Source organism: Nerophis lumbriciformis, linkage group LG08, assembly GCF_033978685.3.
Source record: "Nerophis lumbriciformis linkage group LG08, RoL_Nlum_v2.1, whole genome shotgun sequence".
Taxonomy (NCBI): Eukaryota; Metazoa; Chordata; class Actinopteri; order Syngnathiformes; family Syngnathidae; genus Nerophis; species Nerophis lumbriciformis.
In genome coordinates this window covers 45,282,336-45,306,516 of record NC_084555.2, presented here as the reverse complement: position 1 = coordinate 45,306,516, position 24,181 = coordinate 45,282,336, and the positions used below count along the sequence as shown (strand labels likewise).

The 24,181-nt window shown below is 38.9% G+C and overlaps 1 protein-coding gene across 2 annotated transcripts in view; it reads right to left on the bottom strand.

Annotated features, from left to right (window-relative positions):
• Positions 1–22,020, bottom strand: part of lgmn (legumain) — a 42,863-nt gene extending 20,843 nt beyond the window's left edge. Inside the window, exons 1-3 of one of the 2 annotated variants that reach the window (XM_061969021.1) lie at positions 21,882–22,020; positions 21,453–21,599; positions 11,148–11,245 (exon numbers count right to left, since the gene is read on the bottom strand). In XM_061969021.1, coding sequence (XP_061825005.1) covers positions 11,148–11,245; positions 21,453–21,593 — 239 coding nt within the window. In that variant the 5' untranslated portion in view covers positions 21,594–21,599; positions 21,882–22,020. Of the gene's footprint in view, positions 1–11,147; positions 11,246–21,452; positions 21,603–21,881 lie in introns of both variants that reach the window. The other variant, XM_061969022.1, reaches the window with a different exon arrangement.
• Positions 22,021–24,181: the final 2,161 nt, after the last annotated feature.

The following is a 24,181-nucleotide window of genomic DNA, read 5'->3' as shown; positions in this document are numbered from 1 at the left end:
TCCGCACACTTTACCGACGAAAGCTATGCTACGACAGAGATGGCAAGAATGTGTGGATATCCTGCGACACTCAAAGCAGATGCAATTCCAACGATAAAGTCAAAGAAATCTGCCCCCATTGAATCTGCCGGAGTGTGTGAGAAATTCAGGGACAAAGGACCTCGGTAGCACGGCAAGCATGGCGGCAGTTTGTTCCCGCAGCGAGCTAAACCCCCTGGATGTCTTGGCTTACACCGTCCCTTATGCCACCGAAGATGATCAAGAGAAGAATATCGACCCTAGCTTCCCTGGCCTGCTGACATGAGGGTATGTCTACAGAATATATTAATTGATGAAAATCGGGCTGTCTGCACTCTCAAAGTGCATGTTGTTGCCAAATGTATTTCATATGCTGTAAACCTAGTTCATAGTTGTTAGTTTACTTTAATGCCAAACAAACACATACCAATCGTTGGTTAGAAGGCAATCGCCGAATTCGTCCTCACTTTCTCCCGTGTCGCTGGCTGTCGTGTTGTTTTCGTCGGTTTCGCTTGCATACGGTTCAAACCGATATGGCTCAATAGCTTCAGTTTCTTCTTCGATTTAGTTTTCGCTACCTGCCTCACACTACAACCATCCGTTTCAATACATGTGTAATCTGTTGAATCGCTTAAGCCGCTGAAATCCGAGTCTGAATCCGAGCTAATGTCGCTATAGCTTGCTGTTCTATGCGCCATGTTTGTTTGTGTTGGCATCACTATGTGACGTCACAGGAAAATGGACGGGTGTATATAACGATGGTTAAAATCAGGCACTTTGAAGCTTTTTTTTAGGGATATTGCGTGATGGGTAAAATTTTGAAAAAAACTTCGAAAAATAAAATAATCCACTGAGAACTGATTTTTAATGGTTTTAACCCTTCTGAAATTGTGATAATGTTCCCCTTTAAGGGACGAATAGTCTCTCCTATTGCTATTGTACTATTTTTTCAGCTATAGTTACATTAATCATTAGTAATGGAGCAGCCTAGTTTTGAATGGCAGGGTCCCTGCTATCACATGTTGATAAAAATATAACATTTACATAATAAAAATCAACTACAGGCTTCCCAAATGCTGTAATAAATTAAGCATGATGAGTTGACTTGAAACCGTTTAATGTTGCACTTTTTATATGTAGAAGAAAAGTTTTGTCATTTTATTTAATCTGAGCAACAACTTGAGGCAGTTTAATGTGGATTAACGTGGGCAGAATTATTATAGTGTTCCCAATGTTAAAAGGATAAAGCCATTGTTTACAAATTTGGTAAATAAATAACCAAAAAATGTATATTTTGTTGTTTTCTTACTGTACCGAGGTCACGGTTTAGAGGTCACAAAATTTTTGTGTACCGCTACACCCCTAGTGCATGATAAATAAATGTGTACATTTCACTCCAACTACTCCAGACATCTATCATGCACATTTTACTGCCTGTTGGTACACAAGTGAATGCATGTATAACTTCAATGTTCTCTATTATTATAGTACTTCAGTGATTACTACCGCATTTTCCGCACTATAAGGCGCACCGGATTATAAGGCGCACCTTCAATGAATGGCCGATTTTAAAACGTTGTTCATATATAAGGCACACCGCATTATAAGGCGCATAGAATAGACGCTACAGCAGAGACTGGGGTTGCGAGACCTGTTGCGGCTCAATATTGGTCCATATATAAGGCGCACCGGATTATAAGGCGCACTGTCAGCTTTTGAGAAAATTGGAGGTTTTTAAATGCACCTTATAGTGCGGAAAATACGGTATTTGTAGTTATTACTTTTACTTCTCATTTTCTGCTAGTATCATCTTAACACTTTAAACAATATGTCTAAGTGTATTTACTGGCTCATTTGTGTGCTTACACTTCTCTACTCCCTTGTTACACTACTTACACTAGTTGGTGTTTACAATAGCCAGGGTAGTTATAACTATCGTAACTAACATAACTGTAAATAGCTCGAACTAGAATACCTACATTAGCTCCTGTAGCTATAACTAGGATTACAGTGGTTACAATAGCCACACTAGTTATAGTAGTTACAATTGCTATAGTAGTTATAAGTACTGTAACTAATATAGCTATTGTAAATAACTACAGTATTCATAGTAGTGAAGTGAATTTATATAGCGCTTTTTCTCCAGAGACTCAAAGTGCTTTACATAGTGAAACCCATTATATACCGTATTTTTCGGACTATAAGTCGCAGTTTTTTTTCATAGTTTGGCCGTGCTCCAGTGCGATTTATATATGTTTTTTTCCTTCTTTATTATGCATTTTCGGCAGGTGCGACTTATACTCCGGTGCGACTTATACTCCGAAAAATACGGTACATCCTTTAAGCAACATTTAAACCATTGTGGGTTGTGCAAAATAAATAAATAAATCAGATTATTGACGTTTACTGATGTATTTTATAATCGTCCATGTCTGAATTGCGATGCATCTAAAAATCGATTATTTCCTTCACAGTAATTACAGTAACTATAACTGTAATTACAGTTGTTATGATAGCTACAGTAACCAGAAAATTGCCACATAAATTTTGATGGGCCCGCTACTTGTACAGTGAACCTCGGAGCCTGTTGACTGAAGCTAAAAAGCTGGCATTAAACCAACGTAAGCATGCTAACGTTAGCTTGTTATAATGGGAACACTTGGCAAACTTGCAAGATGGAGACACGTCTCAAAACCCATGAAGTTTAGGTTTAAATGATCAAAACGAGCTAAAATGCGACATTTAAATGTTAGCATGCCGGCACGTGACCAGATAGGTTACTTCTAAGATGACGGCAAGTATCGAAAGCCATATTTTTTTCGGTTTTTAAACAAATAAAATAAGCAAATATGCTTGTATAAAACTTTAGCATGCAAATGTTAGCATGATAACATGGAAAAAGTTGGCGTACTTCTAAAATGGCGTCAAGTATTATAAGCCGTGATTTAGACAGTAGTCTTTATGGTGATTACAGCAGTTATTAGTCATAGCTAGTATTTATATCTACTGTAACTACTATAACTACCGTAACTAATAGAACTACCTACAGTAGCTAGTTTAACTATTTTAACTACTTTAATAATAGTTATAACTACTCTAACTAGAATAACTGCTGTAGCTACTGTAGTAGTTATAGTAGTTACAGTCGCTATTATTTATAGCTACTGTAAGTATTATAAATACCGTAACTACTATAACTACCGTAGCTAGTTTAATTAATTTCCCTACTGTAATAGTAGTTATAACTAACTACAATAATTCCTGTAGCTATAGTAGCTATTATTTATAGCTACTCTAAGTACTATAACTACCGTAACTACTATAACTAATGTAGCTAGTTTAACTACTGTAATAATAGTTATGACTACTCCAACTACAATAACTGCTGCAGTAGTTATAGTAGTTACATTAGCTATTATTTATAGCTACTGTAGCTATTATTTAGCTAATATTAGCTATTATTGAGCTATTATTTATAGCTACTGTAAGTATTATAAATACCGTAACTACTATAACTACCGTAGCTAGTTTAATTAATTTAACTCGCTGACTGCTCGCTGACTGCTCGCTGTTTCGAAAAAGCTAAGTATCGTTCTATTTGTGTGCTTTTAAATTGTTCTGCAGCTTTCTTTATTACTTTCTCAACATATTTAGTAGTACTATTTAACTTGCAAATCACCCGATCTCTGTCTCTCCACCCCTCCCGCAGCTAGCTAGCAGCTAGCTGCTAAGCTAACGAAGCTAGCGCGGAGAAAGGCGTCGCCGGGCGCCGGTCAGAAGGAGTCTACTCCTGCACACCGTGACCAGGACTTCTCGGAAGACAGCAGGAACTTCACTCGGTGACAGAAAACACCGTGAGTATGGCTTCCTGCGCGTCTTGCACCTTACTCACGGAGAGGCTGGCTCTGCTAGAGGGCCGTGTCCGCCAGTTAGAGCAGAGTAATCTCGTAACTTTAGATGTTGCGGACACATCTGCTAGCGTTAGCTGTAGCGAGCTAACTAGCCCAGCCTGTAGCAGTCCTAAGCGGCCTACAAGCTACGGTGTACCGGTTGAGACGCATAATAGATTTAGCTCTTTAGCTAGTCCTACACCCCAGTCTACCGGGCACCACACCTTAGTCATAGGGGACTCCATCACCCGAAACATAAAGCTTAGCAAACCAGCCACAATTAAGTGCATCCCGGGGGCCCGAGCACCTGACATAGAGGCTAATCTTAGGGAGCTAACTCGCAACAGGCCTAGTAAACACGTACGACAGGCTAATCGCACCACTAGTTATGCGAATATAGTTGTACACGTTGGCTCCAATGACACTAGAATGAGACAGTCAGAGATTACAAAGAGAAACATAGCCAGGACTTGTGATCTCGCTAGAAAGATGTCCAGGCATCGAGTAATTGTCTCTGGCCCCCTGCCTGCGAGAGGCAATGATGAGAGATATAGCAGATTAGTCTCGCTTAACAAGTGGCTGGCTAGCTTCTGTAGACAACAGGGACTAACGTTTATTGATAATTGGCCCTCTTTCTGGGGCAAACCAGGCTTGCTGATGAGGGACGGCCTTCACCCTAACCAGGAAGGCGCCATCATCCTGTCTAAGAATATAGACTACTGTTTAAGTCACATTTGACTAACTACACTAGAGCAAGCCCGGTCACAGGCAATTACAGAGCCTGCTAGTCCGGGTGAGGAGTCAGTTAAGCTAGAACTAGCCAGCGCCAGGCTGGATAATTCCTGTACGCATAGCAATTTTCTTAGAATAACACACAACTCACATAATGTGTTTTCTGTTGTGAATGTGTCCGGGGTAGATATGCATTCTACTGAGGTGGCAAATCATGATGCGTTCAGTCGATCGCAGCATCAAGCAAACAATCTGAAAATTCCCGTCGTATCAATTCCTAGATATGGTCGAAACTATTTAAAGTGCACTACGTATAATAAACGCAACATTATTAATATTTCTACTACGGATAATTTAAACAAAAACTCGTCAAAACAGCCCAATACTTATAATATGGGCTTTTTAAACATAAGATCATTGTCTCCCAAAACGTTATTAGTTAATGAGGTCATTAGAGACAACAATCTTAACGTCATTGGTCTTAGCGAAACCTGGCTCAAACCAGACGAATTTTTTGCGCTAAATGAGGCATCTCCTCCTAACTATACGAATGCGCATATTGCCCGTCCCCTTAAAAGGGGTGGGGGGGTCGCACTAATATACAATGAAAACTTTAACCTTACCCCTAACCTAAATAATAAATACAAATCGTTTGAGGTGCTTACTATGAGGTCTGTCGCACCGCTGCCTCTCGATATGGCTGTTATCTACCGCCCCCCAGGGCCCTACTCGGACTTTATTAATGAATTCTCAGAGTTCGTTGCTGATCTAGTGACGCACGCAGACAATATAATCATAATGGGGGACTTTAATATCCATATGAATACCCCATCGGACCCTCAGTGCGTGGCGCTCCAGACTATAATTGATAGCTGTGGTCTTACACAAATAATAAATGAACCTACGCATCGCAACGGCAATACGATAGATCTAGTGCTGGTCAGGGGTGTCACCACCTCCAAAGTTATGGTACTCCCGTATACTAAAGTAATGTCCGATCATTACCTTATAAAATTCGAAGTTCTGACTCATTGTCAACAAACTAATAATAATAATAACTGCTATAGCAGCCGCAACATTAATGCCGCCACAACGATGACTCTTGCTGACCTACTGCCTTCGGTAATGGCACCATTCCCAAATTATGTCGGCTCTATTGATAACCTCACTAACAACTTTGACAATGCCCTGCGCAAAACCATTGATAGTATAGCACCGCTAAAACAAAAAAGGGCCCCTAAAAGGCGCACCCCATGGTTTACAGAGGAAACCAGAGCTCATAAATTATCATGTAGAAAGTTGGAACGCAAATGGCGCGCGACCAAGCTTGAGGTTTTCCATCAAGCATGGAGTGATAGTTTAATGTCGTATAAACGCATGCTTACCTTAGCTAAAGCTAAATATTACTCAAATCTCATCCGCCTCAACAAAAACGACCCTAAATTTTTGTTTAGTACAGTAGCATCGCTAACCCAACAAGGGACTCCTCCCAATAGCTCCACCCACTCGGCAGATGACTTTATGAATTTCTTTAATAAGAAAATTGAACTCATTAGAAAGGAGATTAAAAACAACGCATCCCAGCTACAACTGGGTTCTATGAACACAGATACAACTGTATCTACGACGGATACTGCAATACAAAATAGTCTCTCTCTTTTTGATGAAATAACATTAGAGGAACTATTACAGCGTGTAAGTGGGATAAAACAAACAACATGTTTACTTGACCCACTTCCTGGGAAACTTATCAAGGAGCTTTTTGTATTATTAGGTCCATCAGTGCTAAATATTATAAACTTATCACTTTCCTCTGGCACTGTTCCCCTAGCATTCAAGAAAGCGGTTATTCATCCTCTGCTCAAAAGACCTAACCTTGATCCTGACCTCATGGTAAACTACCGACCGGTGTCCCACCTTCCCTTTATTTCCAAAATCCTCGAAAAAATTGTCGCACAGCAGCTAAATGAACACTTAGTGTCTAACAATCTCTGTGAACCTTTTCAATCCGGTTTCAGGGCAAATCACTCTACGGAGACAGCCCTCGCAAAAATGACTAATGATCTACTGCTAACGATGGATTCTGATGCGTCATCCATGTTGCTGCTTCTTGATCTTAGCGCTGCTTTCGATACCGTCGATCATAATATTTTATTAGAGCGTATCAAAACACGTATTGGTATGTCAGACTTAGCTTTGTCGTGGTTTAACTCTTATCTTACTGACAGGATGCAATGCGTCTCCCATAATAATGTGACCTCGGACTATGTTAAGGTAACGTGCGGAGTTCCTCAGGGTTCGGTTCTTGGCCCTGCACTCTTTAGTATTTACATGCTGCCGCTAGGCGACATCATACGCAAATACGGTGTTAGCTTTCATTGTTATGCTGATGACACCCAACTCTACATGCCCCTAAAGCTGACCAACACGCCGGATTGTAGTCAGCTGGAGGCGTGTCTTAATGAAATTAAACAATGGATGTCCGCTAACTTCTTGCAACTCAACGCCAAGAAAACGGAAATGCTGATTATCGGTCCTGCTAAACACCGACATTTATTTAATAATACCACCTTAACATTTGACAACCAAACAATTACACAAGGCGAATCAGTAAAGAATCTGGGTATTATCTTCGACCCAACTCTCTCGTTTGAATCACACATTAAGAGTGTTACTAAAACGGCCTTCTTTCATCTCCGTAATATCGCTAAAATTCGTTCTATTTTATCCACTAGCGACGCTGAGATCATTATTCATGCGTTCGTTACGTCTCGTCTCGACTACTGTAACGTATTATCTTCGGGTCTCCCTATGTCTAGCATTAAAAAATTACAGTTGGTACAAAATGCGGCTGCTAGACTTTTGACAAGAACAAGAAAGTTTGATCATATTACGCCTATACTGGCTCACCTGCACTGGCTTCCTGTGCACTTAAGAAGTGACTTTAAGGTTTTACTACTTACGTATAAAATACTACACGGTCTAGCTCCGTCCTATCTTGTCGATTGCATTGTACCATATGTCCCGGCAAGAAATCTGCGTTCAAAGAACTCCGGCTTATTAGTGATTCCCAGAGCCCAAAAAAAGTCTGCGGGCTATAGAGCGTTTTCTATTCGGGCTCCAGTACTATGGAATGCCCTCCCGGTAACAATTAGAGATGCTACCTCAGTAGAAGCATTTAAGTCCCATCTTAAAACTCATTTGTATACTCTAGCCTTTAAATAGCCCCCCTGTTAGACCAGTTGATCTGCCGTTTCTTTTCTTTTCTCCTCTGCTCCCCTTTTCCTTGAGGGGGGGGGGCACAGGTCCGGTGGCCATGGATGAAGTGCTGGCTGTCCAGAGTCGGGACCCGGGGTGGACCGCTCGCCTGTGCATCGGCTGGGAACATCTCTGCGCTGCTGACCCGTCTCCGCTCGGGATGGTGTCCTGCTGGCCCCACTATGGACTGGACTCTTACTATTATGTTGGATCCACTATGGACTGGACTCTCACAATATTATGTCAGACCCACTCGACATCCATTGCTTTCGGTCTCCCCTAGAGGGGGGGGGTTATCCACATATGCGGTCCTCTCCAAGGTTTCTCATAGTCATTCACATCGACGTCCCACTGGGGTGAGTTTTTCCTTGCCCGTATGTGGGCTTTGTACCGAGGATGTCGTTGTGGCTTGTGCAGCCCTTTGAGACACTTGTGATTTAGGGCTATATAAATAAAGATTGATTGATTGATTGATTGAACTACTGTAATAGTAGTTATAACTACAATAATTCCTGTAGCTATAGTAGCTATTATTTATAGCTACTGTAAGTACTACTACTACCATAACTACTGCAGCTAGTTTTATTTTTTTAACTACTACAAAAATAGTTATGACTTACTACAATAACGGCTGTAGCTATAGTAGTTGCAGTAGCTATTATTCATAGCTACTGTAGCTATTATGTAGCCATTATTTATAGCTACTGTAAGTACTAGGTACAGTAGCTATTATTTATAGCTATTGTAAGTACTACTACTACTACCATAACTACTGCAGCTAGTTTTATCTACTACAAAAATAGTTATGACTCACTACAATAACTGCTGTAGCTATAGTAGTTGCAGTAGCTATTATTTATAGCTACTGTAGCTATTATGTAGCAATTATTTATAGCTACTGTAAGTACTAGGTACAGTAGCTATTATTTATAGCTATTGTAAGTACTATAACTACCGTAGCTAGTTTAATTATTTTAACTACTATAATAATAATTATGACTAAATACAAAAACTTCTGTAGTTATAGTAGTTACCTGCAGCTATTATGTAGCCATTATTTATAGCTACTGTAAGTACTAGGCACAGTAGCTATTATTTATAGCTATTGTAAGTACTATAACTACCGTAACTACTATAACTACTGTAGCTAGTTTAATTATTTTAACTACTATAATAATAATTATGACTAAATACAAGAACTTCTGTAGCTATAGTAGTTACAGTAGCTATCATTTATAGCTACTACAATTACTATAACTACCGTAACTACTATATCTATCTATCTATCTATCTCTACCGTAACTACTATAACTACTGTAATAAGAGTTATGACTACTCTAACTACAACAACTGCTGTAGCCATTGTAGCAATATTAGTTACAGTACCTTGCTGTTCTAACATGACCCCCGCTGGGGACAAATAATGTTTTTTAAATTTGAAATGAGCTGCTTCTATCAGTTGGAGTAAAAGTTAATGGTGAAAAAAGTGGCCGCACAGGAAGTAGAAAGTATCATTACTAACAAGTAACGTTTTCACGCATCAGCAAAAAAACGCCGTCCAGAAAGTCCCATTTACGTCGACAAATCTTCAGTTCTCCTTTTGGTCTTCCAGCGAAGCAGAAGTGTGCACTAAAAGGCAGCAGATGAAAAGTTTTAAAGGGGAACATTATCACCAGACCTATGTAAGCGTCAATATATACCTTGATGTTGCAGAAAAAAGACCACATATTTTTTTAACCGATTTCCGAACTCTAAATGGGTGAATTTTGGCGAATTAAACGCCTTTCTATTATTTGCTCTCGGAGCGATGACGTCACAACGTGGCGTCACATCGGGAAGCAATCCGTCATTTTCTCAAACACCGAGTCAAATCAGTTCTGTTATTTTCCGTTTTTTCGACTGTTTTCCGTACCTTGGAGACAACATGCCTCGTCGGTGTGTTGTCGGAGGGTGTAACAACACGAACAGGGACGGATTCAAGTTGCACCAGTGGCCCAAAGATGCAAAAGTGGCAAGAAATTGGACGTTTGTCCCGCACACTTTACCGACGAAAGCTATGCTACGACAGAGATGGCAAGAATGTGTGGATATCCTGCGACACTCAAAGCAGATGCATTTCCAACGATAAAGTCAAAGAAATCTGCCGCCAGACCCCCATTGAATCTGCCGGAGTGTGTGAGCAATTCAGGGACAAAGGACCTCGGTAGCACGGCAAGAAATGGCGGCAGTTTGTTCCCGCAGACTAGAGCTAAACACTCTATCGACCCTAGCTTCCCTGGCCTGCTGACATCAACTCCAAAACTGGACAGATCAGCTTTCAGGAAAAGAGCGCGGATGAGGGTATGTCTACAGAATATATTAATTGATGAAAATTGGGCTGTCTGCACTCTCAAAGTGCATGTTGTTGCCAAATGTATTTCATATGCTGTAAACCTAGTTCATAGTTGTTAGTTTCCTTTAATGCCAAACAAACACATACCAATCGTTGGTTAGAAGGCGATCGCCGAATTCGTCCTCGCTTTCTCCCGTGTCGCTGGCTGTCGTGTCGTGTTCGTCGGTTTCGCTTGCATACGGTTCAAACCGATATGGCTCAATAGCTTCAGTTTCTTCTTCAATTTCGTTTTCGCTACCTGCCTCCACACTACAACCATCCGTTTCAATACATTCGTAATCTGTTGAATCGCTTAAGCCGCTGAAATCCGAGTCTGAATCCGAGCTAATGTCGCTATAGCTTGCTGTTCTTTCCGCCATGTTTGTTTGTGTTGGCTTCACTATGTGACGTCACAGGAAAATGGACGGGTGGTTAAAATCAGGCACTTTGAAGCTTTTTTTTTTTAGGGATATTGCGTGATGGGTAAAATTTTGAAAAAAACGAAAGTCCCATTTACGTCGACAAATCTTCAGTTCTCCTTTTGGTCTTCCAGCGAAGCAGAAGTGTGTGTTGTTTTATTTGAATGTGTGCAAGAAATATGAACTAAACCAAGATATGATGTACTTTTTTTTTTTGCATGTAATGAAATCTTGAATATGCTGTAAATGTTCCAACTAACATTTCTATACCACTTAAATAGTTTTTTTTCTTGTACATTTCTTGTAAACAGTGCTACAGTATTCATACGGACTCAGCAGTTTGGCGCATTTACAACGCGAGTTGTGTTCCTGCTGCGTTGTGTACTAGACTTCAATGTTCATGTGATGGAGGAAAACATGTACGCTAACGGATGGAAACAAACAATTGCAGGTGCTTACTCGTCAGAGTCTGCCAAGTCGTCCATCATCATGACCACGATCTGCTCATCTGGAATGCCGTTCTTGTGGACAATCTGGTAGGCGTGGCACGCATCGGCCTAGCGCACAACAAAGAGACAATCTTATTTATGTGAGGCTTATAATGTTGCCAATGAAGCAATTCAAAGGGAGCATTTAATGAAGTTTCCATCCAAACCAGTTTATTGAACTTTGACTCTTGGTGTGGGTGGAGCTCACATGCCAGAGCACCTAATTATCAATAAATGGCTGCAGCTGGTTGAGTGCTACTTTTTATTTTATCTTATTTATTTACAGACAAAAGAATGAATGACAGACATGCAACGGCACCCACCGAAAAGGGATACGAGAAAAAAGCAAGAATACTTATCCATGTCCCGCCCCTAATTTACAATCAACTTATATGTTGGTTATATAGTACAAGTTTCAACAGCAGATACCTAACAACAAACATAGTTTTGTATCTCATTATTGTTTATTTTGTTAATATCAGAGTCCGTTCTGCAAAAAGGTCATCCCTAGAAGCACACAGCTTAAGGACAGGGACCCACAGTTAAAATATACATCATCATATAATATACAAAATACAATACAATACATTTCAAAATCTACCCACCAAATACCTATTTACTAGAGATGTCCGATAAAGGCTTTTTTGCCGATATCCGATATTCTGATATTGTACAACTCTTAATTATCGATTCCGATATCAACCGATACCGATATATACAGTCGTGGAATTAACACATTATCATGCCTAATTTTGTTGTGATGCCCTGCTGGATGCATTAAACCAGGGGTGCTCATTACGTCGATCGCGAGCTACCGGTCGATCTCGGAGGGTGTGTCAGTCAATCACCAGCCAGGCATTAAAAAAAATAGTCCTAAAAATGAGCGATCATAAATCTTCACTATGACGTCACTTTCGTCACTTGATTGACATTCACGGCACCCGAGGGTCTTCTGAGATGACGCTGGCTGCTACCAGCTCAGTAAAATTACCGACTGGAAGGCGAGAAACACTTTATTTCAACAGACTCTGTCGTCAAAACTCCAAAGACCGACTGCACAGTTGCGCTAACAAAATAGGACTCTCAGAAAGCTGGCGTGCACAAGCTAGCAAGCTACGGAGTTTGCCGACAATGTATTTCTTGTAAAGTGTATACAAAGGAGTACGGAAGCTGGACAAATAAGATGCCAAAAACCAACCACTTTCATGTGGTATTGAACAGAAAGGAGGACTTTTTTTCTCCTCCATTCGAAAATGCGGACGTATCAGCACCACTGTCCAATCAATGCAAGTCATCAGAATCAGGTAATACACCAACTTATATTCTTGTCTTCATGAAAGAAAGGAATCTATATGTGTTAAACATGCTTGTATTATCTTTAAACACCTTTAACTTGTTAACAATATTAACTATATGTGTTAAACATGCTTGTATTATCTTTAAACACCTTTAAGTTGTTAACAATATTAACTATATGTATTAAACATTCTTGTATTATCATTAAACACCTTTAATTTATTAACAATATTAACTATGTGTTAAACATGCTTGTATTATCATCAAACACCTTTATTTTGTTAACAATATTAACTATATGTGTTAAACATGCTTGCATTATCTATCATTAAACACCTTTAACTTGTTAACAAAAACATATATTTCATAAATAAGTAAATATAAATTATATATATGAATGAGGTAGATCTCCACGACTTGATCAATTGAAAAGTACCGGTAGCTCGCCTGCAGAAAAAGTGTGAGCACCCCTGCATTAAACAATGTAACAAGGTTTTCCAAAATAAATCAACTCAAGTAATGGAAAAAAAATGCCAACATGGCACTGCCATATTTATTATTGAATTCACAAAGTGCATTATTTTTTTTAACATGCCTCAAAACAGCAGCTTGGAATTTGGGACATGCTCTCCCACAGAGAGCATTAGGAGGTTGAGGTGGGTGGGGGGTGGGGGGGGGGGGGGTGTATCATATTGTAGCGTCCCGGAAGAGTTAGTGCTGCAAGGGATTCTGGATATTTGTTCTGTTATGTTACGGTGCGGATGTTCTCCCAAAATGTGTTTGTCATTTTTGTTTGGTGTGGGTTCACAGTGTGGCGCATATTTGTAACAGTGTTAAAGTTGTTTATACAGCCACCCTCAGTGTGACCTGTATGGCTGTTGATGAAGTATGCCTTGCATTCACTTGTGAGTGTTTCAAAAGCCGTAGATATGTGACTGGTCCGGAACGCAAAGGCAGTGCCTTCAAGGTTCATTGGCGCTCTGTACTTCTTCCTACATCAGTGTACACAGCAGCGTTTTAAAAAGTCATAAATTGTACTTTTTGAAACAGATACCAATCATTTTGAAACCGATACCCGATAATTTCCGATATTACATTTTAAAGCATTTATCGGCCGATAATATCGGCAGTCCGATATTATCGGACATCCCTACTTCTAGTGTTATGTCTATGAGAAGTAGTGGTCACTGGATTGAGCTGGCAGAGTCTAGAATTTAATCCATATACTACATTATACATAATACAATCTGTTGCATAATGGAATCTGTTGCACTCCGTAAGCTTCAGAAGATTGTACCCATACAAAAAACAGGATTTGAGCATTAAAGTTTGCCCATGATAAAACACGTATGACTTTCTTCTGAAGAATCTCCAGTTTTTTAAGATAACTGGGATACGTGTTACATCATACGGCATTGCAATAGTTTATATGTGGTTCAAACGGAGTCCGATACAGAATTAGGAGAGCGTTAAGAGGAAGAAAGTGCCTCAATTTTGAGACTACGACGTGTGCAGGCAGGCAAATACAATGCTGTGTGTTGTTTGTCATCCTTTGTCCTCCGGCGATTCTCGCACTTCTTAAAATGTGCTGTATGCAACTTCCTTAACATTTTAGTTAATAAAAACATAACAAGAACACCGCCAACTCGTTTGTTACCATTAGCGGTTTAACGGAACACATTTCTTTGACAATTGTCTATATTTTTGACAATTACAAAGTTTATAAAATAAAAAATTTTACCGGCCCAAATAAAATGATTGGTGTTTATGGTGGTCACTCACCCGGTCTCGTCGACACGTACGAGCAAGGGAGCACATGCACACATGTAAAAGCATTCTAAGAGATGCGACAATCAATTTTCAGTCATGTTGTTGTTATGATAGAATGTACAGTACAGTACAGGCCAAAAGTTTGGACACACCTTCTCATTCAAGGGGTTTTCTTTATTTTCATGACTATTAACATTTTAGATTGTCACTGAAGGCATCAAAACTATGAATGAACACAGTGTTTCCCCCAGAAAATGTGTTAGTCCAGGGGGAAGAGTGTCAAGGAACAACAATATTTTGACTTAGTAATTTACTAAATCAAAATAATGACTTACTCAGTCAAAATAATGACTTAATAAGTGAAATTAATGACTTACTGTAAGTAAGCGTTTGCAATAAGCGTTTGAAAAAAAAAAAAAAGAGTTACAATTGGGGCTACATGCTGACATATACTCAACTCATCATGCTTAATTTATTACAGCATTTGGGAAGCCTGTAGTTGATTTTTATTATGTAAATGTTATATTTTTATCAACATGTGATAGCAGGGACCCTGCCATTCAAAACTAGGCTGCTGCATTACTAATGATTAATGTAACTATAGCTGAAAAAATAGTACAATAGCAATAGGAGAGACTATTCATCCCTGAACACCATGGAGTTCATGTAGGCTTTATGATGCAGTTACATTTTTATATTAACTATCAGAGACCGCTTCAGGAAACTCTTCTTTTAACATAATGTCGTTTTTTGCTGCTTCAACACAGCTCAATCAACACAGAAAAAGGTAAAGTGAAATAAATTAGTTGTTAACTGTAGGTCAACAATGCTTGTCTTTCTCTCAGACAGACAGGGCTTTTCTGTCCGTAACACACACACACACACACGCACGCACACATACCGCAAAATGAGCTAAAGTTACGCTAAAAGCTAATTAGCCTTCACCTCAAGGACTGCGAGCGAGCTGAGCTGCCGCTTATGTTTCTATCAATCAATGAATCAATGTTTATTTATATAGCCCTAAATCACAAGTGTCTCAAAGGGCTGCACAAGCCACAATGACATCCTCGGTTCAGATCCCACATCTTTCTAGAACGTCAACGGGCTCATAGTGATGTTACTAATAGTTGACTGGGAGGTGTTTATTATAATTTGGGCAGAGTCCGCCGCCTGATGCTTACCTGCTAAACACCTATCTGCTCACCCCACCACAGGAGCACTGACTCCATAGACATCTTATAAGTAGACGCAGCATCGAGCGCTACTGCCTACTGGCGCTGACGAGGCGCGGGGCCGCCATCTTGGAGTGGTGATCCGCTCCACTCAGTGCAATTCATTTGGCAGGTGCTATGAACTGTCAGCGCATTTAATTCATCTTACCTCACTGAATACCACTGATTTTCACACGTTTTTTTGTCATACGTGTAGCTATGATAAAGGACACATGTTTTGGCGTGTTTTATTATTCATAGTTTGCTTAACAGTAATAGAATATTCTTATATGCTCTAAGTGACCAGACGTCCGAGATCAAAACTGGGAATATAATCCCAGAGAAGGGGGAAAAAACGGTCAGCTATTTTTAAGTTGAAGAAACAATATGATTAGGTTATATATACACACATGCGTATATTTTACATAAACAATGTATGAATACTTTAGATATCTATATATCTTAGGGACCTAGAGACTATCTCTGTTGCTGCAGAAGCAGAGAGTTTATTCTGTCTTGCCTTTTCCTGTTTATCAAATATTTTGTCCCACTCATTTCACGAAGGTGGGCTACACAAAATTGGGTTGGAAAGCTAGACTAAATTGAGACTTGTATAATACTGTATAGACACTGTACATCTGCTTGTGTAGTTAGCTAACATATATTAGCGTTAGTAAATGGATGAATGGATAACAGTCGGGGAGCAGTCGCCTTTTTGCACTCGCTACTACAAATGCCATGGTGTTTATATCATGAAGGACTTGAACATCCATCCATCCATTTTCTACCGCGTATCCCTCTCGGGGTTGCGACGGGTGCTTGAGCCTATCTCAGCTGCATTCGACAACATCAAGCGCAAAAACAAAGGAGACGGCTATTATCCGCCGACTGCCATGCTGCTATTACAGAAAAAAGAAGTGGAAATGACGCACATTCCGCAGTTAAAGTACCAATGATAGTCACACACACACTAGGTGTGGTGAAATTATCCTCTGCATTTGACCCATCCCCATGGTCACCACCTGGGAGGTGAGGTGAGTAGTGATCATCAGCGGTGGCCGCGCTCGGGAATCATTTGGTGATTTAACACCAAATTCCAACCCTTGATGCTGAGTGGTATCAAACAGGGAGGCAAGGGGTCCCATTTTTAAAAAGTCTTTGGTATGACTCGGCCGGGGTTTGAACTCACGACCTTCCAGTCTCAGGGTGGATACTCTAACCACAAGGCCACTGAGCAGGTTCTCTGTGCATCGAGATGTTCGCCTAAACACAACAATGACACTAAGTGGAACTTAAATGTGTTCCACAGCCCCAAACATGTACTTACCATCCATCCATCCATCCATCCATTTTCTACTGCTTATTCCCTTTGGGGTCGCTGGAGCCTATCTCAGCTACAATCGGGCGGAAGGCGGGGTACACTCTGGACAAGTCGCCACCTCATCGCAGGGCCAACATAGATAGACAGACAACATTCACACACTAGGGCCCATTTAGTGTTGCCAATCAACCTATCCCCAGGTGCATGTCTTTGGAGGTGGGAGGAAGCCGGAGTACCCGGAGGGAACCCACGCAGTCACGGGGAGAACATGCAAACTCCACACAGAAAGATCCCGAGCCCGGGATTGAACCCAAGACTACTCAGGACCTTCGTATTGTGAGGCAGATGCACTAACCCCTCTACCACCGTGCTGCCCGATTTTCTTATTAATTGTTAATTTGTTTATTATTTTTTTTTTTTTAACAAAGCTTTTGTTTAAGACCCCTACTCTAGATCCACTTCAAGATCTATTCATCCATTATAAGTTTTGATTATTTTTTGAGTAAAAAAGTAAATAACTTTCAAGTAAAAAACTGCCTGCATGGCAGCTTTGTGTTATTAGTAGAGATGTAACAGTATCGTAGATACCACGGTATCGCAATTTCAAAATCTTCCCAATAATGCCATGCATGTGACGGTATCAAAACGAAAACTTGTGTGTTATTGTTTTTTTCTGGCACTTTTGCTTTGGTGGGTCTGAAAATAAACTAAATCTCCCAGAACCCTCTGCGCAGCACGGAACCACAATGTGGGGGCGTGGAGCGCTGTAAAGGGGACAGAAAGAAGAAGCAGGAAGTGATAACAATAATAATAATAATAATAATAGATTCGATTTATATAGCGCTTTTCCTATACACTCAAAGCGCTTCAAAGAGAAGTGAGAACCCCAGGTGGTGGTAAACTACTTTCATAGCTTACCACCACCTGTCTAAAAATGCATTTTTCCATCGATAACGTGACATCATCGCGCTTGGAGAAGAAAAAAAAAAAAAAAAAAAAATATATATATATATATATATATATATATATATATATATATATATATATATATACCCGAACGCCTCCCTAGGGAGGTGTTTAGGGCACGTCCGACCGGTAGGAGGCCGCGGGGAAGACCCAGGACACGTTGGGAAGACTATGTCTCCCGACTGGCCTGGGAACGCCTCGGGGTCCCACAGGAAGAGCTGGATGAAGTGGCTGGGGAGAGGGAAGTCTGGGCTTCCCTGCTTAGGCTGCTGCCCCCGCGACCCGACCTCGGATAAGCGGAAGAAGATGTATGGATGGATAGCAACAATTCAAAAATCCTTTATAAATATATATTTATTGAATAATACTTCAACAAAATATGAATGTAAGTTCATAAACTGAACATCAAATCAAATAGGCTATATTTTTTGTGGACATGTTCCATAAATATTGATGTTAAAGATTTATTTTTTTGTGAAGAAATGTTTAGAATTAAGTTCATGAATCCAGATGGATCTCTATTACAATCCCCAAAGAGGGCACTTTAAGTTGATGATTACTTCTATGTGTAGAAATCTTCATTTATAATTGAATCACTTGTTTATTTTTCAACAAGTTTTTAGTTATTTTTATATCTTTTTTTCCAAATAGTTCAAAAAAAGACCACTACAAATGAGCAATATTTTGCACTGTTATACAATTTAATAAATCAGAAACTGATGACATAGTGCTGTATTTTACTTCTTTATCTCTTTTTTTCAACCAAAAATGCTTTGTTCTGATTAGGGGGTACTTGAATTTAAAAAATGTTCACAGGGGGTACATCCCTGAAAAAAGGTTGAGAACCACTGCTTTAGTATAACTAAACGTTATGAAGGTGCTGGAATATTTCATGCTATTATTCAGAGGCAACCTAAAATAACTTCCTTTATTATTCACAACAGAAACGTGTACAATATCTGATTCAGTTCTGATCTGTGTTATTATTGGTGTATGCTGCACCCCCAATGTCCAGAACACGGTGCCAGTATGCTGTTTTTTTTTTCAATAAAAAACTGGAAAGGATAGAAATGTAGTTTGTCTCTTTTATCCGATTATTAATCGATTAATCAAAGTAATAATCGACAGATTAATCGATTATCAAATTAATCGTTAGTTGCAGCCCTAGTGGTCATGTTCGAAATAAACCAAACTCAAACGCCATCTCATCACACAGGCATGTGATTTGAACTTAATGAAAAAGACTGAAAAAAAAAACTGGCGGTCTGGGGGCCACAGGTCCAGGGCTTTAAGAACACAGGTGCCTGGACCTGTGTTCTTAAATGTGTATTCCCCGTCTTCCATGTCGAGAGCGGTTTTGATTTGAGCTTACATGGTAAACAACTAAAATTAATGTTTTGGGCATTGTTTTATCCAGACTAGGGATGTCCCGATCCAGGTTTTTGCACTTCCGATCCGATACCGATATTGTTTTTGCACTTCCGATCCGATACCGATACTGACCGATACTGGCCTATCCGAGCATGTATTAAAGTTTAAAGTTATTTAGCCTATTGACTTGTTGTCAGAATCATGTTGAAAAGGGTTTTAGTACTCTTGATAACAACTAGCCAGCTGAATTAGGGGAGTTTGAATAATACACAATGGTTGGTAACAAGAAACTGACCTGTTTATTCAAGGATAAACACAAAATAGACAAAATTATACATGACAAACAGAAATGGCATCATTGAAACTAGGGCTGGGCGATATGGCCTTTTTTTAATATTGCGATATTTTAAGGCCATATTGCGATACACGATATATATCTCGATATTTTGCCTTGGCCTTGAATGAACACTTTATGCATATAATCACAGCAGTATGATGATTCTATGTGTTTTGATTGATTGATTGATTGAGACTTTTATTAGTAGGTTGCACAGTGAAGTACATATTCCGTACAATTGACCACTAAATGGTAACACCCGAATAAGTTTTTCAACTTGGTTAAGTCGGGGTCCACTTAAATTGATTCATGATACAGATATATACTATCATCATAATACAGTCATCACACAAGATAATCACATTGAATTATTTACATTATTTATAATCCAGGGTGTGGAGGGGGGCGCCGGATGTAAGTGTCAAAAAGACAGCTAAAAGAGTTTGATATGAGAATAAATCTAAAGTTAAAATATAGGGTAGAAATGCACCCATTTGCAGGAAATGTCTTGATTTTCAAAATTTTCTTTCAAGGCTTGCATGTCTACATTAAAACATTATTCTTCATACTGCATTAATATATGCTACTTTTAAACTTTCATGCAGAGAAGGAAATCACAACTAAAAAAATCACTAATTTTTTCATACGGTGTTGATGTGGAAATTTTTGCCTCGGCATTTTGATGGTGTGGGCGTGTGGCACCGAATGGAGATAAGCGTCTCGACAGATGTTACAATATTTGAACAATGATGACGAAAACTGTTTTCTCTGTCGAAAATTGTTATGCGCTTATTTTTTTTATTTGATTTTGTGCGTGCCATATAATTGCTATGCGCAGTGCACAATTGCACAGGCGCACACCTGAGAGGGAGCGTTGCGCGCACGGCTGCGCTAGCATCACAGCTAACGTTAGCCATGCTGCTACCTCTCTGCTCGAAGAGGGCGTATACGTATGTGACGTATGACGTGACAGTATGTGACATATGACGTGACAGTATGTGACGTGTGTAAGAAGGTGCGCTTGCTGTCTGTGAGAGGGAGACACAGGAAAGAGTGAAAGAGCCTGCCGTGTAATGCCAGCAGCTAAAAGCAACTGCGTGAGAATCCACAGACCTGTGGATGTGTTGAAGGTGTGCTGGAAAATGCGGAACGGAAATTAGGGAGCAGCAGAAAAGTGGAATGTATTATTTAAATCGGTGCGTTGGAAAACACGGACCGGAGTTTTTTTTAAAACTGGATCTGGAACGGCATTTTCCCATGCCTTGCCGATACACATTTTTTGGCAAATATCGGCGGCTGATCCGATCCAAATATCGGATCGGGACATCCCTAATCCAGACGCATATATTTGTCCAAATGTGGCCAAGTAGACGCATTGTGGGTTTCCTGGACGTCGCTAAAAGAAAAATCTAAAGAAGAGAATCCCTCTGCCATCATCCACTAGTTTTTTAAATATATAAAATCGCCCGCTTGAATATTCACTCTTCTCCTCTCCGACTCTCGTCGTCATTTCAGATATGTTGTGATTTCCCTTCCTGGTTTGATGACCCACCCTATCTTGCCTCATCATAGTAAACCATCATAGATGTTCTTATATGTAAACCAACCAATAATCAGTGATGATACGTAGCTTCGATTTTTAAGTAAATTTTTTATGGAAAACCGTAGTTTTTACCACTGGATTATCAAAAACTGTACTCCTTACGTAGTTGTTGGCAAGTGTGGCAAAGAGATGGATCAAGATTTTAACACACATTGTAGGTCGGAAAAAACGAAGAAAAACGAAAAATATTTGTTTATATTTTTACAGAGATAAAAAAGACGGATTTCCGACTATAGACGGAAAAATCACATGCCTGATCACAGGGCCAAAAAATAAATAAAAATAGGCAAAGATCCCAAACTAAGTAAAACAGTTTCCATGAGGAATACTGACTTTTTACAGCCCTTAATGAGGACCGGAGTGTTGCTCATGAACATGCTGACGTCATTAGCGGTCCTCACCTGATGTCTGTAGTTGTACCAAGAAGCAGAACCAGAAACAATCACGACCCAGTTCTTCCCCTCATCAGCTTCCTGGGCGGGGAACGACTCGGCCCAAGCCAGCAAGAGTCCCAGTAGGACCGGAAGGAGCAGATGACCCATTTCTTTCTGTTGTTGATATAGAAATATAAATACATAAAAACAATATATGAATTGACATATCAGTATGTGGCCATAATGCCTATTATGGGGGGCACAAATAAGATTAGCTGCACATAAATAAACACAAACTCCACATTTGGCTCGTTGGTGTCACATGACAGACCTTCTCCACATGCTAGGCTAACTAACTCGCAGCAGAGAAAGCTGCCTTTAAAGCTCACAAGGCTGTTCAAATAAACTTAAGCGAGCCGCGAATGAGTTAAAAAAAAAAGCATACGTTTGTATTACCTGTGTTTGGCGGGGACGCGTGGAGAGCTGCGGGAGAGAAAGAAGTAACTAAACTCGCCGGTTTAAAATCGGCATTATTTATAATGTGACGTCTGGGAAAAACACGAGTCTGGAATGTTTAGAGCAGCAGCCAATCAGAGCGCGGGGGGCGGGAGCCTCGCAGGAGTGCACTCTCAGACTAACTTGAGCTTGATTGACAGGTGTAAGTTAATCAGCGACAACGCTGACAAAGAACAATTACTGTTGGTTTTATTAAGATAGAGTACAAAATGCGGCACGTAGCTAATGTTTTAACGGCCTGCGGTACATTGTAAAAATACTATTACAAAAAAACAAACAAAACAAAAAAAAATATTAAAAAAAGCATACAGGTGAAATGTAACAGGAAAAAAGTTACAATGTTGACTAATAACAAAGCTGCCATGCAGGCTGTTTTTTCTCCTATTAAATCAAAATCAATGTACTTACGAATTATTGACCCCTGCTTGGCACTCAGGGGTTGGAATTGGGGGTTAAATCACCAAAAATGATTCTCAGGTGCGGCCACCGCTGCCGCTCACTGCTCCCCTCACCTCCCAGGGGGTGGAACAAGGGGATGGGTCAAATGCAGAGAATAATTTCGCCACACCTAGTGTGTGTGTGTGTGTGTGACTATCATTGGTACCTTTACTTTAACTTGATTAATTGACTTCACATTTAATATTCCACTTTGAAATATTGTTTTTGGGAATATATTGCATATTTTGTCCATATTGTGTTGCCATAAAAAAAATTAGTTTTGGATGACAAAAGGGCATATAAAATATAAAAAAATAAAAAATAAATAAATAAAAACGTATACAAAGATCTGAAGTTGATTGACAGAGATTTTTAAGCGTTGACAGTAAAAAAAATAAATAAATAAAATAAAAAGTATGACTTATTTTTTTATGAGTCGGGCTCTTTTGGATCCCTGAAAATTTTAGTGGGATTTTTATTTTCAAGCTGTTTGCTCAAAACATAACATTGAATAAAAATCAATATTATGAATTATTGACCTATTACTTCTCATGGAATATTCCACTTTGAAATATTGTTTTTCGGAATATATTGCATATTTTGTCCGTATTGTGTTGCCATAAAAAAATAAGTTTTGGATGACAAAAGGGCATAAAACATAAAAAATAAATAAATAAAAACGTATAAAAAGATCTGAAGTTGATTGACAGAGATTTTTAAGCGTTGACAGTAAAAAAAATAAAAAATAAAATAAAATAAAAAGTATGACTTATTTTTTTATGAGTCGGGCCCTTTTGGATCCCTGAAAATTTTAGTGGGATTTTTATTTTTAAGCTGATTGCTCAAAACATAACATTGAATAAAAATCAATAATATGAATTATTGACCTATTACTTCACATTGAATATTCCGCTTTGAAATATTGTTTTTGGGAATATATTGCATATTTTGTCCATATTGTGTTGCCATAAAAAAAATAAGTTTTGGATGACAAAGGGGCATAAAACATAAAAAAATAAAAAATAAATAAATAAAAATGTATACAAAGATCTGAAGTTGATTGACAGAGATTTTTAAGCGTTGACAGTAAAAAAATAAAATTAAAAAAAATAAATTAAAAAAAGTATGTCTTATTTAACACTTTTATGAGTCGGGCTCTTTTGGATCCCTGAAAATTTTAGTGGGATTTTTATTTTTAAGCTGATTGCTCAAAACATAACATTGAATAAAAATCAATAATATGAATTATTGACCTATTACTTCACATTGAATATTCCGCTTTGAAATATTGTTTTTGGGAATATATTGCATATTTTGTCCATATTGTGTTGCCATAAAAAAAATAAGTTTTGGATGACAAAAGGGCATAAAACATAAAAAAAATAAAATAAAAAAAATAAAAACGTATACAAAGATCTGAAGTTGATTGACAGAGATTTTTAAACGTTGACAGTAAAAAAAAGAAAAAGAAAAAGAAAAAGTATGTCTTATTTAACACTTTTATGACTGGATCCCTGAAAATTTTAGTGGGATTTTTATTTTTAAGCTGATTGCTTAAAACATAACATTGAATAAAAATAAATGTTATGAATTATTGACCGATTACTTCACATGGAATATTCCACTTTGAAATATAGTTTTTGGGAATATATTGCATATTTTGTCCATATTGTGTTTGCCATAAAAATTTAAGTTTTTCATGACAAAAGAGCATAAAACATACAAACAAACAAACAAAAAATAATAAAAACATAAATAAATCTGAAGTTGACCTAGAGATTTAAACATTGACAGTAAAAAAA